At 51.0% G+C, this 17,450-nt stretch overlaps 1 protein-coding gene across 1 annotated transcript in view; it reads left to right on the top strand.

Annotated features, from left to right (window-relative positions):
• Positions 1–4,574: 4,574 nt before the first annotated feature.
• The window catches only part of orc2 (origin recognition complex, subunit 2), a 50,276-nt gene continuing 37,400 nt past the window's right edge, over positions 4,575–17,450 (top strand). Inside the window, exons 1-3 of the mRNA XM_072494831.1 lie at positions 4,575–4,732; positions 14,984–15,130; positions 15,491–15,586. Coding sequence (XP_072350932.1) covers positions 4,663–4,732; positions 14,984–15,130; positions 15,491–15,586 — 313 coding nt within the window. The 5' untranslated portion in view covers positions 4,575–4,662. The remainder of the gene's footprint in view (positions 4,733–14,983; positions 15,131–15,490; positions 15,587–17,450) is intronic.

Below are 17,450 nucleotides of genomic sequence, written 5' to 3'. Positions count from 1 at the left end.
GTTTCTGGCGCGGGGGTGTAGCAACTACACAAATTGAATCTGGCCCGGCTGGTGGAGTAAATGAAGGGGGATTTTAAGAGGTCTACATGCTTCCACTGTCACTGGTGGGGTGGGTGCAGTCCGTGAAGCTGATGTGCTCCCGAGGTTTTTGTTCGTATTCCAGAACTACCTGATTTTTACCTCAAAGGCCTTCTTTAGGAATCCCGTTGATCTTGGGATTTATGGAGTGGGTAAAGCCCGGCGAATAAAGAAGGTGCTGTTGGAGCAGGGGTGATGGGGAAGGGGGGGTCTTGCCAAATGTTATGAATTATTACTGGGTGGTAAATATAGCCATGGTATGGAAGTGGGTTGAGGGGGAGGGTTCGGTATGGGAGCTGATGGAGGCAGCCTCATGTAAGGGCACGAGCCTGGGGGCACTGTTGAAGGCACCTCTGCTGTACTCCACAAGACCGGTGGTGGCAGCAGCAGCACCTGTGGCTGGAGGGGGCCTTGGTTTTGGCTCCAATAGGATGCTACAGTTTCTCCCACAGTCCAAAGATGTCCAAAGATGGGAATAGGATGGAAGAGTGGACTTGGGTAGGATGCTCTTTCCAACGGCCGGTGCAGACTCGATGGGCCGAATGGCCTTCTTCAGCACTGTAAATTCTATGAAATGGGTGTTTTTCTAGTTGGCGATCTGTGGATGGTGGTGTGCCTCAGGGATCAGTTTTGGGACCACAATTGTTAACAATTTACATAGATGATTTGGAATTGGGGACCAAGTGTATTATGTCAAAGTTTTTTTAACAATTTAGAGTGCCCAATTCATTTTTTCCAATTAAGCGGCAATTTAGCGTGGCCAATCCACCAACCTTGCACATCTTTGGGTTGTGGGGGTGAAACCCACGCAAACACGGGGAGAATGTGCAAACTCCACACGGACAGTGACCCAGAGCCGTGATTGAACCTGGGACCACGCTGCCATGAGACCGCAGTGCTAACCACTGTGCCACCGTGCTGCCCTATATTGTGACAAAGTTTGCAGATGACACTAAGATGAGTGGTAAAGTGTGCAGAGGACACTGCAGAGGGATAAAGATAGGGTAAGTGAGTGGGCAAGGGTCTGACAGATGGAGTTCAATGATGGTAAATGTGAGGTCATCCATTTTGGCAGGATAACAGCAAAATGGACTATTGTTTAAATGGAAAAAAATTGCAGCATGCTGTTGTGCAGAGGGTCCTGGGTGTCCTTGAGTATTATTCACAAAAAGTTGTTTTGCAGGTGCTGCAGGTAATTCAGAAGGCAAATGGAATTTTGTCCTTCATTAAAAAAAACAGGGAGGTTATATTGCACCTGTACAGTGTGCTGGTGAGGCCACACCTGGTTCTGGTCTCCTTACTTGAGAAAGGATGTACTGGCACTGGAGGAGTGCAGAGGAGATTCACTAGGTTGATTCCAGAGTTGAGAGGATTGGCTTATGAAGAGAGATGAGTGCATTGGGACTATACCCATTTGAATTTAGAAGATTGAGCAGGGATCTGATAGAAACATATAAAATTATGAAGGGAATAGTTTATGAAGGGAATAGTTAAGATAGAAGCAGGGAGGTTGTTTCCACTAGCAGGTGAAACTAGAACTAGGGAGCATAGCCTCAAAATAAGGGGGAGCAGATTTAGGACTGAGTTGAGGAGGAACCTCTTCACCCAAAGGGTTATGAATCTGTGGGATTCCCTGCCCAGTGAAGCAGTTGAGGCTACCTCGCTGGATGTTTTTAAGGCAAAGATAGATAGATTTTTGACCAGTAAAGAAATTAAGGGTTATGGTGAGCGGGCGGGTAAGTGGAGCTGAGTCCACAAAAAGATCAGCCATGATCTTACTGAACGGCGGAGCAGGCTCGAGGGGCCAGATGGCCTACTCCTGCTGCTAGTTCTTATGCACTGACCCTCTGAAAGAGCACCCTACCTAAGCCCACTCCCCGACCCTATACCCACAACCCTAATCTAACCTGCAGAACTTTGGACTGTGGGAGGTAACCGGAGTACCCGGAGGAAACCCAAGCAGAAACGGGGAGAAAGTGCAAACTACACACAGTCTCCCAAGGCTGGAATTGAACTCGGGTCCTTGGCCAATCAGTCTACTCCCATCATGAGCAATTAACAATGAGATGGCGGTACGGTGGCGCAGTGGTTAGCGCTGCTGCCACACTGCGCTGAGGACCCAGGCCACTGTCCGTGTGGAGTTGCACATTCTCCCCATGTTTGCATGGGTCACAACCAAAAGAAGTGCAGGGTAGGTGGATTGCACCTTAATTGAGAAAAAAAAGGAGTGGATACTCTAAATTGATTAATAAAAAGCAATGAATAATGAGATGGAAGGTGTGATCAATAATCAATTCCCCTGGAGTTTCCCTGTCTGTGTCGCTCCCTCACACACAGCTCCACTCCTAAGCCACAGCTGGTCCTTTCATACAGCCCCGCCCCTCACCGAGCCTCACCTCCCTCACACAGCCCCGCCCCCTCTCACCGCCCCGCACCTGGCACTAAGCCCCGCTCCTAACACAGCCCCGACCCCTGGCACCGCCCCGTGACACAGCCTCACCTCCCTCACAGCCGCGTCCCCTGACGCAAATGCCCGCCCCCTGGCACGCAGCCCCGCCCACTGACACAGCCCCGCCCCTGTCACCGCCGACCCCCCCCCCCCGGGCACAGCCCGCCCCCTCGCACACAGTACCGCCCACTGACAGTCCCGCCCCTCCACAGAGCCCCGCACCCACACACTGCCCCGCCCCCTCACTGCCCCGCCCGTCTCTCACATACCCGCCCCCTCACACGTAGCCCAACCCTGTTACAGTCCGCCCCCTCTCACAGTCCCGCCCCCTTGGACACAACCCCGCCCCCTTGGACACAGCCCCTCCCCATCACACAGACCCGCCCCCATACAAAGTCCCGCCCCCTTGGATACAGCCCGCCCCTCACAAAAGCCCCGCCCCATCACAGCCTCGCCCCATCACACAGCCCCGCCCCTCACACAGCCCCGCCCCCTCACACGCAGCCCACCACGTCACGCAGCCCCGCACCCTCACACACAGACCCGCCCCCCCTCAGCCCCGCCTCCTCACACGCAGCCCGCCACGTCACGCAGCTCCGCACCCTCACACAGCCCCGCCCCCTCACACTACCCGCCCCCCTCAGCCCCGCCTCCTCACACACAGCCCGCCCCCTCACACAGCCCCGCCCCCTCACACAGCCCCGCCCCCTCACACAGACCCGCCCACTCACACACAACCCGCCCCCTCATAGCCCCGCCCCCTCACACAACCCGCCTCCTTCCACCGCCCGCCCCCTCACACAGCCCCCCCCTCACACACAGCCCCGCCCCCTCACACAGCCCGCCTCCTTCCACAGCCCGCCCCCTCACACAGCCCCCCTCACAGAGAGCCCCGCCCCCTCACACAGCCCGCCTCCTTCCACAGCCCGCCCCCTCACACAGCCCCGCCCCCTCACACAGCCCGCCCCCCTCAGCCCCGCCCCCTCACACAGCCCCCCTCACACACAGCCCCGCCCCCTCACACAGCCCGCCTCCTTCCACAGCCCGCCCCCTCACACAGCCCGCCCCCTCACACACAACCCGCCCCCTCATAGCCCCGCCCCCTCACACAGCCCCGCCCCCTCACAGCCCCCCCTCACACACAGCCCCGCCCCCTCACACAGCCCGCCCCCTCACACATAACCCGCCCCCTCATAGCCCCGCCCCCTCACACAGCCCCGCCCCCTCACACAGCCCCCCCTCACACAGCCCCCCTCACACAGCCCGCCCCCTCATAGCCCCGCCCCCTCACACAGCCCCGCCCCCTCACACAGCCCCGCCCCCTCACACAGCCCCCCTCACACACAGCCCCGCCCCCTCACACACAACCCGCCCCCTCATAGCCCCGCCCCCTCACACAGCCCCGCCCCCTCACGCAGCCCCCCTCACACACAGCCCCGCCCCCTCACGCAGCCCCCCCCCACACACAGCCCCGCCCCCTCACACAGACTCGCCCCCTCATAGCCCCGCCCCCTCACACACAACCCGCCTCCTTCCACAGCCCGCCCCCTCACACAGCCCCGCCCCCTCACACACAGCCCCGCCCCTTCACACAGACCCGCCCCCGCACATAGCCCGCCCCCTGACACAGACCCGCCCCCCCCTCACACAACCCGCCTCCTCACACACAACCACGGCACCTCACACAGCCCCGCCCCTCACACAGCCCGCCCCCTCATACTCAGCCCCGCCCCCTCTCACAGGCCCGCCCCCTCATACAGCCACGCCCCTCATACAGCCCCGCCCCCTCATACTCAGCCCCGCCCCCTCACACACAGCCCCTCCCCTTACACAGCCCCGCCCCCTCACAGCCCGCCTCCCCACATAGCCCCGCCCCTCACAAACTGCCCTCCCCTCACATCCCGCCCCCTCAAAATTCTCCGCCCCGCACACAGTCCCGCCCCCTCAGAGCCCCGCCCCATCACACGCAGCCCCACGCGGAGCCGCCCCTTACACAGCCCCTCCCCCTCACATACAGCTCCGCCCCCTCACCGCCCCGTTGTCATTGGATGGTTGGAGCCGGGTGTTGGGCTGTGATTGGTTAATGTTTGCCGCTTGCTGATTGGCTGCTCCTGACTGCAGGCGGCGGGAGGAAGATGAAGCCTCACCAGCTCCGGTTCATCGGTGACCGGGAGGTTGTGGAGCTGATCCGGGAGCGGCGGCAGGGTGAGGCCCGTTCTATCCTGGAATTTCGATAGTGTCTTCCCGCTGGATACAACATACCGGATTCCCCATCCCGTCCCCTTGTGCGCCCCCCACCCCAGCACCTGTCTGTTATAAACCATGTAGCTTTGGTGTTTCAAGTGCTCGTCTGAATGCTCCTTAGCGCGGTAGCACAGTGGTTAGCACAATGGCTTCACAGTTCCAGGATCGATTCCCGCTTGGGTCGCTGTCTGTGAGGAGTCTGCACGTTCTCCCCGTGTCTGCGTGGGTTCCCACCACCATCTGGGTGAAAGGTTTTCCTCAAATCTCTCGGTCTAACTCCAGATAACTTGCTTCCACACTCTTTCCAAGGGCAAAAAGGTGGAGTCCCTCGAACCAGGATAGATCATTGTGCTCTGGATGTGGTTTAACCCAGGCTTTGTGTAGCTGTATATATTCTATATATTCTACCCCTCTAGGTATTGTTATAGGCGAGGTGTTTTCAGAACCCCAAAATGTATCATGGAGTTCAACCAACCTCTCCCTTTAATGTTTTTGTTGCTTTCCCTAGCACGTGGCTTTTTCCCTGGTTGTGGGATTACAATTATGGACACGTGGGTTTTTAAACACAAAACACTGTTTATTCCATGAACTCAACTTAACATCTTAAATAAATGTTGGATCTCTTAACACCCCTTACTTCAAGGATAACTCAGAAAATATTGCAACAGTAAATAACTCCTTAAACTGTTCCTTCAAACTTCCAAGAGACTTAACACCTTTAAACCGTATCATGTCAAGTTAAAGGCTTTACTTTAAATCACCCAAGTGATCCAGAGATAGTCTTTTATGGCAGACATCCAGTTCACTGCAAAACACAGACACACACCCAGCTCTTTTCAAAACCTGCAGCTCTCTGGAAACACACAGACACAAGCTCCTCCCCTTATACAGCTTCAGGCACTAGCTCATATGCACTTCAGATGGATTTCTTCACCTCCTCATATGTTCCAGATACCTCCTCCGGTAGTGATGCAAACACTTCACTAGCTCTACCTACCAGCTTTGTTTGAATCAATAACACCCACAAGTCCTTTGGCCATTTCATTTGTTTAGCTACCTTCTCAAATGAAATTAAAAAGGCTTCCACTTCCTTCTCGTCAAACCTTGGCAATGCTTGGACATATTTAAATAGATTCCCACCAAGCCTTCGACTATGATGCTCTTTATCACTATCCTCATCACTATCATCCAACTGTATGTTTCCCTTTACGTCTGCCAATTTTAACTGATTGTCATGTTTCATGGCCATTTTCTGAAGTTCAAACTTCCTCTCTATCTTTTTCCCTGATCTGTATCTCCCTTTCTTTTTCTTCTGCTAGGACTATTCTTTCTTTTCTCCTTTCTTCTCTCTCCTTTTCTTTTTCCTCTCTTTCCTCTCTCTCACTCTCGTATTCCAGCCACTTTTAATTCTTTCTCATGTTCCATTTGTTTAAATTGCAACTGAATTTTTGCCATTTCCAATGAGTCAAACTCTATCTCAGGCAACTGTAAGTGCTTAACCACCGCCATAATTACCTCAGCTTTTCGCATTTTGTCAGGTAATGTTAACTGCAATGTTCTTGCCAAATCTAACAGTCTGCTTTTCGTTTCTGTCTGTAAAGTACTACGTGTAACATTCTCCACCCCCAAAAACTTCTGCACCTCTGAAAGGGCCTTTGTTCACAACACTCTCCCCACTTAAACTAAAATACCACACTGGAAAAGCAACAATCCTTCACTGTCTTTACGTTCACAAAAGCCAATGCAATAGATAGACTTTTATCCCCTTCAAGTCCCCAATTGTTATGGCTGAGGCATTTTCAGAACCCCAAAATGTGAGTCCAACCTACCTCTCCCTTTAATGTTTTTGTTGCTTTTCCTAGAACATGGCTTTTTCCCTAGGTGTGGGATTACAATTATGGACACGTGGGTTTTTAAACACAAAACACTGTTTATTCCATGAGCTCAACTTAACATCTAAAATAAACTTTGGATCTCTTAACACCCCTTACTTCAAAGATAACTCAGAAAATATTGCAACAGTAAATAACTCCTTAAACTGTTCCTTCAAACTTCCAAGAGACTTAACACCTTTAAACAGTATCACATCAGGTTAAAGGCTTTACTTTAAATCACCCAAATGATCCAGAGATAGTCTTTTATGGCAGAGATCCAGCTCACTGCAAAACACAGACACACACCCAGCTCTTTTCAAAACTTGCAGCTCTCTGGAAACACACAGACACGAGCTCCATTTTAAAACAAACTAAAAACCTGCAAAATGGCTGACCTAAAGCCCAGCTCCACCCACTCTCTGACATCACTGTTTTCTTAAAGGTACATTGCTTAAACATCCATGTCTTTAAAGGTACTCTCTCATGACTGTATACTGGCTAACATTCCATTCCATCTCCCAGGTTTCGGGCATTGGCAACTATGGACCTCCACTTGATTGGTCCATGTTGATGCTTGGCAGCATACTTCAGTGGTTTGCTGATGTTTTTGCAGAATGGGTGATCAGACAACTCTCCCTCTCTTGCTGCCTGCCAGGTGTGTTGGAAGGATTTACGAGCTGATACTCAACCTGTTTCGCCATGTAATGAACGCACCTTCATAGAACATCGAACGATACAGCGCAGTACAGGCCCTTCGGCCCACGATGTTGCACCGAAACAAAAGCCATCTAACCTACACTATGCCATTATCATCCATATGTTGATCCAATAAACTTTTAAATGCCCTCAATGTTGGCGAGTTCACTACTGTAGCAGGTAGGGCATTCCACGGCCTCACTACTCTTTGCGTAAAGAACCTACCTCTGACCTCTGTCCTATATTTATTACCCCTCAGTTTAAAGCTATGTCCCCTCGTGCCAGCCATTTCCATCCGCGGGAGAAGGCTCTCACTGTCCACCCTATCTAACCCCCTGATCATTTTGTATGCCTCTATTAAGTCTCCTCTTAACCTTCTTCTCTCTACAACGAAAACAACCTCAAGTCCATCAGCCTTTCCTCATAAGATTTTCCCTCCATACCAGGCAACATCCTGGTAAATCTCTGCACCCGCTCCAAAGCCTCCACGTCCTTCCTATAATGCGGTGACCAGAACTGTACGCAATACTCCAAATGCGGCCGTATCAGAGTTCTGTACAGCTGCAACATGACCTCCTGACTCCGGAACTCAATCCCTCTACCAATAAAGGCCAACACTCCATAGGCCTTCTTCACAACCCTATCAACCTGGGTGGCAACTTTCAGGGATCTATGTACATGGACACCTAGATCCCTCTGCTCATCCACACTTCCAAGAACTTTACCATTAGCCAAATATTCCGCATTCCTGTTATTCCTTCCAAAGTGAATCACCTCACACTTCTCTACATTAAACTCCATTTGCCACCTCTCAGCCCAGCTCTGCAGCTTATCTATATCCCTCTGTAACCTGCTACATCCTTCCACACTATCGACAACACCACCGACTTGAGTATCGTCTGCAAATTTACTCACCCACCTTCCTCAGCCATCAGGTCCTGGAGTGGCACTCGAACCTGGAGCTTCTGGCTCAGAGGCAGGGACGCTAACCCCTGCTCCACAAGGCAGCCCTAACTTTCTATCAGTCTTTTCAATTTTTCTATCGGCCACTATGTTTAGTCATTTGTGTGGAGACAAATCTCTTGACCCCACTGTTTCCAGCTTCTCGTCATTTAACAGAAATTTAGATTTATCTTTCCTTAATCCAAACCCATCTCTTTCCTCTGCAATCCATCTGCCACATATCGACCCACCCACTGTACATCTCATTGTCTCTTTGAAATTTTCTACTCCTCCGCGGTACTTATTAGTGTCCCCAATCTGTGTGCTATCAGCAAACATGGATGTGGCGTTCTTTCATTTTACACAAACCATTAATAAATATGGGTAAAGGGCAGCACGGTGACGCAGTGGGTTAGCCCTGCTGCCTCATGGCGCCAAGGTCCCAGGTTTGATCCTGGCTCTGGGTCACTGTCCGTGTGGAGTTTGCACATTCTCCCCGTGTTTGCGTGGGTTCCGCCCCCACAACCCAAAGATGTGCAGGGTAGAAATTGCCCCTTAATTGGAAAAAATGAATTGGGCACTCTAAATTTAAAAATAAATCAATATGGGTAATTTTTGAGGCTCCCATCACAGAACTTTGGTGGGATGTGTCTAATCCCTGGCTTCCAATTTGAGCGTTATCCAGACTTGATGCCTGATCAGTCTCCTAACAATAAATTCCATCAACTGTAATTTGAGCAATCAGAAAGTGGACCCACTGTGACCATCTTCTGGCTATAAACTCTGTTCACTGGCATGCCTGCTGATTTAGTCACTATTCAAATTCAGTTATACTCATTGAACATGACATGCCCCCTTTCACAAAGTAATATTGGTTCTCGCCAATCACCACGCATTTCACTCAATTGCTCTGTCTTTATTCCAGTGCTTTCCCACGAGAGGTGCTGGGCTTAACTGGTTTGTAATTTCTTGCTTCATCTTTCTCACCTTTCTCTTTTTAAAAAAATATATTTTATTAAAGTTTTCAAACACAATTTTTCTACCTTACAAATCAACATGAAAGATAACACAATAACTAATAAGTAACATTATTTAAATAAAATAGTGAGCTAACAAAGTAACAAAAAATAGTGCTGCCCCCCCCACCCCTCTCTCCACCCCAACCAGAACAAAACAGGTTGCCCCCCCCTCCCCCCCCCCCCCCCCTCTGGGCTGCTGCTGCTGGCTATCTACTTTCCCTTAACGTTCCGCGAGATAGTCAAGGAACGGTTGCCACCGCCTGGAGAACCCCTGAACCGATCCTCTCAACGCAAACTTCATCCGTTCCAGTTTTATAAACCCTGCCGTATTGTTTATCCAGGCCTCCACGCCGGGGGGTTTCGCTTCCTTCCACATGAGTAAGATCCTTCGCCGGGCTACCAGGGACGCAAAGGCCAGAATATGGGCCTCTTTCGCCTCCTGCACTCCCGGCTCCTCCTCTACCCCAAATATAGATTTGGCAACGCCAGTCCACCTCTGTCCCTGCTGCGCTGTAGGAACCCCCTCCTTACTCTCGGGGTCTTCCCTGCCCACACGAAACTCATAACACTCCTATCTATTTTCTTAAAAAAGGCCTTAGTGATCAAAATGGGGAGACATTGAAACACAAAAAGAAACCTTGGGAGGACCATCATCTTGACCGCCTGCACTCTGCCCGCCAGTGAGAGCGGCAGCATATCCCACCTCTTGAAATCCTCCATCTGCTCCACCAGCCACGTCAGATTGAGTTTGTGCAATGTTCCCCAGCTCCTGGCTACCTGAATCCCCAAATATCGGAAGCTCCTTTCCGCTCTCCTGAACGGCAGGCCATCTATCCCTCTTCCCTGATCCCCGGGGTGTACTACGAAAAGCTCACTCTTCCCCATATTAAGCCTATATCCCGAAAAATCTCCAAACTCGCTCAATATCTGCATGACCTCTGTCATCCCCTCCACAGGATCCGCCACATACAGCAGTAGGTCATCTGCGTAGAGTGACACTCGGTGTTCCTCTCCCCCTCTAACCACCCCCCTCCATTTCCTAGAGTCTCTCAACGCTATGGCCAGTGGTTCAATTGCCAGCGCGAACAGTAATGGGGACAGAGGGCACCCCTGCCTTGTTCCCCTATGTAACCAAAAATACTCCGATCTCTGCCGATTTGTGACTACACTTGCCACTGGGGCCCCATAGAGGAGTTTAACCCAACTGACAAACCCCTCCCCGAACCCAAACCTCCTCAGCACCTCCCATAAATACTCCCACTCTACCCTGTCAAATGCCTTCTCTGCATCCATCGCTGCCACTATCTCTGCCTCCCCCTCTGCTGGGGGCATCATTATCACCCCCAACAGCCGTCGCACGTTAACATTCAATTGTCTCCCCTTTATAAACCCTGTCTGGTCTTCATGCACCACCACCGGGACACAATCCTCTATCCTCGTCGCTAGCACTTTTGCCAGAAACTTGGCGTCTACATTCAGGAGCGAGATAGGCCTATATGACCCACATTGCAGCAGATCTTTATTTCGCTTCAGGATTAGTGATATCGTCGCCTCCGACATTGTTGGGGGTAGAGTCCCCCCTTCTCTGGCCTCGTTAAAGGTTCTTGCCAACAGCGGGGCCAACAAGTCCACATACTTCTTATAAAATTCCACCGGGAACCCGTCTGGTCCCAGGGCCTTCCCTGCCGCCATGTTCCCCAGCCCTTCAGTCACCTCGTCCACCCCGAGTGGCTCCCCCAGACCTGCCACCTCCTGCTCCTCCACCCTCGGGAACCTTAGTTGGTCCAAAAACTGTTGCATCCCCTCTTTTCCCTTCGGGGGTTGGGACCTATATAGCCTCTCATAAAAGGTCTTAAACACCTCATTTACCTTCCCTGCACTCCGCACCGTAGTTCCCGTTTCATCCCTAACACCCCCTATTTCCCTCGCCACTATCCTCTTACGAAGCTGGTGGGCCAGCAGCCGGCTCGCCTTTTCCCCATATTCGTATCTCATCCCCTGTGCCTTCCTCCACTGTGCCTCTGCCTTCCCTGTGGTCAGCAGATCAAACTCCATCTGAAGTCTTCGCCTCTCCCTGTATAGTCCTTCGTCCGGGGCCTCCGCATATCTTTTATCCACACTCAAAATCTCCCCCACTAATCTCTCCCTTTCTTTGCCCTCTTTTTTCTCCTTGTAAGCCCTAATGGAGATCAACTCTCCCCTAACCACCGCCTTCAGCGCTTCCCATACTACCCCCACCTGGACCTCACCATCATCATTGGCCTCCAGGTACCTTTCGATACATCCCCGCACCCTTCCACAGACTCCCTCGTCCGCCAATAGTCCCACATCCAGTCGCCAGAGTGGGCGCTGTTCCCTCTCCTCTACTAGTTCCAGATCCACCCAGTGCGGGGCATGATCTGAAAAGGCTATGGCCGAGCACTCCGTTCCTTGCACCCTCGGAATCAGTGCCCTACTCAAAACAAAGAAATCTATCCTTGTGTAAGGTGTGGGAGTATACCTTGTGAACATGGGAGAAAAAGGAAAACTCTTTGGCCAACGGCCTAGCAAATCTCCACTCCCCCATTTGCTCCATAAACCCCCTGAGCACCTTGGCCGCTGCCGGCCTTCTTCCGGTCCTGGATCTAGACCGATCTAACCCTGGATCCAGCGCAGTATTAAAATCCCCCCCCATTACCAGGTTTCCTACCTTCACGTCCGGGATACGTCCCAGCATCCGCTTCATAAATCCCGCATCATTCCAGTTCGGGGCATATACATTTACCAGCACGACCTCCATTCCCTGCAATCTACCACTCACCATCACATATCTACCACCGTTGTCCACTACTATGTTCCTAACCTCGAACGACACCCGTTTCCCCACCAATATGGCCACCCCTCTATTCTTTGCGTCCAACCCTGAGTGGAACACCTGTCCCACCCATCCTTTCCTTAACCTAACCTGATCCGCCACCTTCAGATGCGTCTACTGCAGCATGACCACGTCTGCCTTCAGTCCTTTTAATGCGCGAACACTTGGGCCCTCTTGACCCCCCCCCTCCGGCCGACTAGCCATCACCTACTCTAGGCCAGTGCCACGTCCAGGTCCCGCGCAGTCACCCGTCCCCCAGGCGGCGCACTCCCGTCCCGACCACCTCTTCCCTTGCCAGCTCCCTTTCGATCCCAGCAGCAGCAACCCAGTTATCCCCCCCCCCCCCCCCCCCCCGCTAGATCCCCATCTAGCATGGTTACTCCCCCCATAATGCTTCCGAAAGTCAGCTGACTCCAACTGACCCCGGCTTCCCCCGCTCTCTCCTTGACCCCCCCCGTGTGTGGCACTCTCATCCTCCTTGCGCCTATCTTCCCACCATCATCTCCCTAGCGCGGGAAAAAAACTGCGCTTTCCTAGATCAGCCCCACCCCCTATGGCACAGCTCCCCCGCCAGCCCCATTCCCATCCCCCACCTATGTCCCTTTTTCCACCGGCGCCCACATTTCTCGGTGTCCCCCCCCCCGTCAAGAAAAAATTACATTTCTGTACATCAACATCGTCATCTCCCCCACATCATCAGTCCCTCCGTTCTGGTCCAATTTCTCTTTTTGGATGAAGGTCCATGCCTCTTGCGACGTTTCAAAATAGTAGTGTCTATATTGGTACGTGACCCACAACCGTGCCGGCTGCAGCATCCCAAACTTTACTTTCTTCTTGTGCAGCGCCGCCTTGGCCCGATTAAAACTCCCTCTCCTTCTCGCCACCTCCGCGCTCCAGTCCTGATACACTCGTATCACCGCATTCTCCCACCTGCTACTCCGTACCTTCTTGGCCCAGCTCAAAACAGCCTCTGTCGGTGAAGCGGTGAAATCTCACCACTATCGCCCTTGGTGGTTCTCCAGCCTTTGGTCTCCTCGCAAGGACCCGGTGAGCCCCTTCCACCTCCAGGGAGCCCGAGGGGGCCTCAGCTCCCATTAGCGTATGGAGCATCGTGCTCATATAAGCCCCAATGTCAGCTCCCTCCACTCCCTCAGGGGACCCAGAATCCGGAGGTTCTTTCTCCTCGAGCTGTTCTCCAGGACTTCGAGTCTTTTGATACACCTCTTGTGTAGCTCCTCATGCGTCTCCATTTTTACCGCTAGGCCCAGAATCTCATCCTCGTTCTCAGCTGCCTTCTCCTTCACCCCACGGAGCTCTATCGCCTGGGCCTTTTGCGTTTCTTTGAGCCCTTCGATTGCCAACAACATCGGCGCCAGCACCTCCTTCTTTAATTCCTCCCCACACCGTCTAAGGAATTCCTGCTGATCCGGGCCCCATGTCGTCTGGGCTCCATCCGCCGCCATCTTGCTTCTTCCTTCTCTTCTCTGCTGCTGCTCCAAAGGATCCTTCGCAATCTGGCCACTACCACCAATCTTTTCCATACACACCCGGGGGAACTCCTTACTTCGTCACCCCACACTGGGTTTGGTCAAAAAAAATTCAGTTGGGGCTCCCAAAAAGAGTCCAAAAGTCCGTTAGAATGGGAGCTGCCGAAACGTGCGGCTTAGCAGTGCATCGCCACAACCAGAAGTTCCATCTTTCTCACCTTTCCCAATATTGTCATGTGAAAGTCCCTTTATGAAAAGTGTGTTTCATCAAGCGGCTGCAGTGATGTCATTGTGTATTGGAGCTGGAATGTGATTCTGTCCTTTACTTTCATTTTGAGCTGGGAGCTGCTGAGTGTCTTAGTTTTGCTTTCAGTTAGAGAACTGCATTCAAATAAGGAGCTGTATGTCTCTCTCTCTCTAAAGAATGTCTCCAGATCACATGATGATTTGAAACTAATACTTGTTTCTGTAGAGAATTCAAACCTACTGTTTTTGCTAACAGGGTATTTGACTTATGGATGTTGTTTGGAAAGCTATTAAGGGTTACCTATTGAGTGTTGTATCTGGGGATTATCAGTGTTGGTAGTTGGTAAGATGTTTCTAAAATGTTTACTGGATTCATAGAATAAACATTGTTTTGTTTTAAAAACACTTTTAGTTCTCTGTTGCATCGCACCTGTAAATTGGGCCCTTGTGCTCCCCATAAGCAAAATCTATTAAACATGGGTCAGTTGAACTCCATGATATACTTTGGTGTTCTCTAAACCCTGGCTCATATCTCCTTAATAGCTTTGTCAGGTTTTTGTTTTACATTTTATTGCAGTTTATTCACAGGTCGTGCGACATAAACGTTGCTGTTACATAGTGTGTTTTCTGTTTTTCTGTATAAATCTGTTTCTCTGGTGTGCATTTCCGTGTCAGGCTTGTGTGCTATCTCCCCCACCCCCATTACCCCTTAACTGTAATTCTCTTGTACGTATTTGCCCTTACCGCCTATCTCTCCCTGTGCTCTCTCCTTGTGTTCTACTTCTCTGCTCCTGTTTACCAGTTTACTGCAATGACTGTATCGCTTTTTAAAATAAATTGAAGAGTACCCAATTATGTATTTTCCAATTAAGGGGCAATTTAGCATGGCCAACCCACCTAACCTGCACATCTTTTGGACTGTGGGGGTGAGACCCACGCAGACACGGAGAATGTGCAAACTCCACACGGACAGTGGCCCAAGGCTGGGTTCGAACCAGGGTCCTTAGCACCGCTTCATTATAAAGGGACTCAACTGTACCACAGTTTCTTGATGACTTTTCGGGTATTAATGAGTTTCTTGACTCCTTTTCCAGGTATTACCCAGAAAAACAGAGTGCCTCGGGCACTGGTAATTGTGAAGAAAGCTTCCCAGAAATGGGAGAAGGTGGAGGAAGATCTGGAGAGTTTGGAAACCTTCAGAGAGCGTGATTATGTGGAGGCCCTTGGAGTAGACGACTCAGGTACTGGGTATACCTTGAGCTGTTCACACATTTTTGCCAAGGCAGCTGGTGGTGTAACCAATAGTGTCTCTGTAGTAGATTTGAGGTTGTTGAGCAAGACCAGGTTGGAAAGCAGTTATTCTAGGTTCAGAGGGAGGGGTCAGTGTGCTGAAACAGGGGTTCACAGCTGTATACAATGTCATGTTTCGGTAACAAGAGTTCTGCAATCTGATAGAAACACCAGGAGACTTGAAGCAGAATCTGCTCAACACCTTATTTCTGAAGCTGCTGCATTTGCAGAAACTGAGCTGCTGACAGTCAGTGACTGAGAGGCCACGTGTCCATGGACATTGAGAAAACCTGAATGGTTTGTGTTTGCAGGTTGCCAGGGTGACTCCGCTGATGGGTTAGCTGCAGCCGGCCGTGCTGTATTTACCTTTCAAACCATCAAAAAGGCAGACAAGATGGCCAAGCTGGGTGAGTTTGATCTGTTTCATCGAGGTGTGTGGGAGAGACGTGATGAGGAAAGCCAGACTCCCCAGGCCAGGGACGAGTGACTGAGCTGTCAGTCTGCAACCAGCCAATAAAATCATTTTGCTGGTCTTAGCTCATCGCAGGGACATTACCAGCTTTCAATATTCAGATTCAGCATAGAACATTACAATACGGACGCCAAGGTGGTGCGTGGTTAGCACTGCTGCCTCACGGCGCTGAGGACCTGGTTTGATCCCAACGCCGGGTCACTGTCCGTGTGGAGTTTGCACATTCTCCCTGTATCTGCCTGGGTCTTGCCCCCACAACCCAAAGATGTGCAGGATAGGTGAATTGGCCACAGTAAATTGCCCTTTTTTTAAAAAAAAAGAACATTACAATACAGCACAGGCTTAGATACAGAGTAAAGCTTCCTCTACATTGTCCGATCAAACACTCCAGGATAGGTACATCACAAGATTAGATATAGAGAAACCTCCCGCTACACTGTCTCCATCAAACACTCCCAGGGCAGGTACAGCATGGGGTTAGATACAGCGAAAATTTCCCTTCATATTGTCCCCAGCAAACACTCTTAAGGACAGATACAGCGTGGGCTTGGATACAGAATAAAGCTTCCTCTACACCAGTGTTTTACAAACTTCCCCCCCCGAGACCTACGCTGGCCGACCTTCGGGACCCACTCCACATTCGCTATCCCAGTCTATCCTGAGTCAAGGCCGTGTTTAGGACACTAAAGTATTCTTGCCCTAGGCGAAGGAAGGAAAACCATCTAGTTTTTAATTACTATGCAGTAATCCCTGGGGCATGGAATTTATGTCAGCATTGAGTGAGGACAGGATCAGACATGCACAGCTGTGATTGATGCCCTCCTGTCGATGAAAATTCACTGTCCAGGGCTACACATGAAAGATACTGGAGGTATGATATGAATCATTAATCCTTGGGGGAAGGACATTTTGTATACATTAAATGAATGGCCTATTGTCACTGGGTGCTCTATCTTGGACACTGAGTATTTCATAGTTTTCATAGAATTTACAGTGCAGAAGGAGGCCATTCGGCCCATCGAGTCTGCACCGGCTCTTGGAAAGAACACCCCACCCAAGGTCGACACCTCCACCCTATCCCCGTAACCCCACCCAACACTAAGGGCAATTTATCATGGCCAATCCACCTAACCTGCACATCTTTGGACTGTGGGAGGAAACCGGAGCACCCGGAGGAAACCCACGCACACACAGGGAGGATGTGCAGACTCCGCACAGACAGTCACCCAAGCCGGAATCGAACCTGGGACCCTGGAGCTGTGAAGCAATTGTGCTACCATAATGCTACCACTTGCATGTCTCTTGACGAAGGCGCCCATGAAGCAGAGGACCAACCTCAACTTCTTGCTGGGTATTTTCTCTGGGGCTCATAAGAACATTCACCTTTTCAAAGTCAAAGATTCAGGTCACCAGCAAGCGACACCAATATTCCTTTCCCCAGACCAGTCTAGGTTTTACAAGGTTCCGATGTTCACAAATCAGCTCCACACACCTTGTTGAAAACATCCTGTCCAAATACAAACCACCAGCTGCATCATTTCCCATCATCAATACGCGGGGAACTGTGCAGAATTTGCGCCTTCCCCACCCGGCATGACCAGTGTATATTGCCCGTCGGAATTGGTTTTCAGAAGACTTTCCAATTATATGGAACAAAACCCAAAGCACTGAAAAGGAAACATTTTTGGAAATGTTGCTTTATTCCAATGTGTTGTAAGTGAAGCTTGTTTTTAAAAAAAAAAAAACAACTAACTGCCAATGGCGGAGTGATGCACGATTAATTACAATTAAAGACGAGG

This window comes from Scyliorhinus torazame, chromosome 2, assembly GCF_047496885.1.
Source record: "Scyliorhinus torazame isolate Kashiwa2021f chromosome 2, sScyTor2.1, whole genome shotgun sequence".
NCBI lineage: Eukaryota > Metazoa > Chordata > Chondrichthyes > Carcharhiniformes > Scyliorhinidae > Scyliorhinus > Scyliorhinus torazame.
Note: the sequence above shows the minus strand (reverse complement) of the source record. Positions and strands in the feature narration are given on the sequence as shown.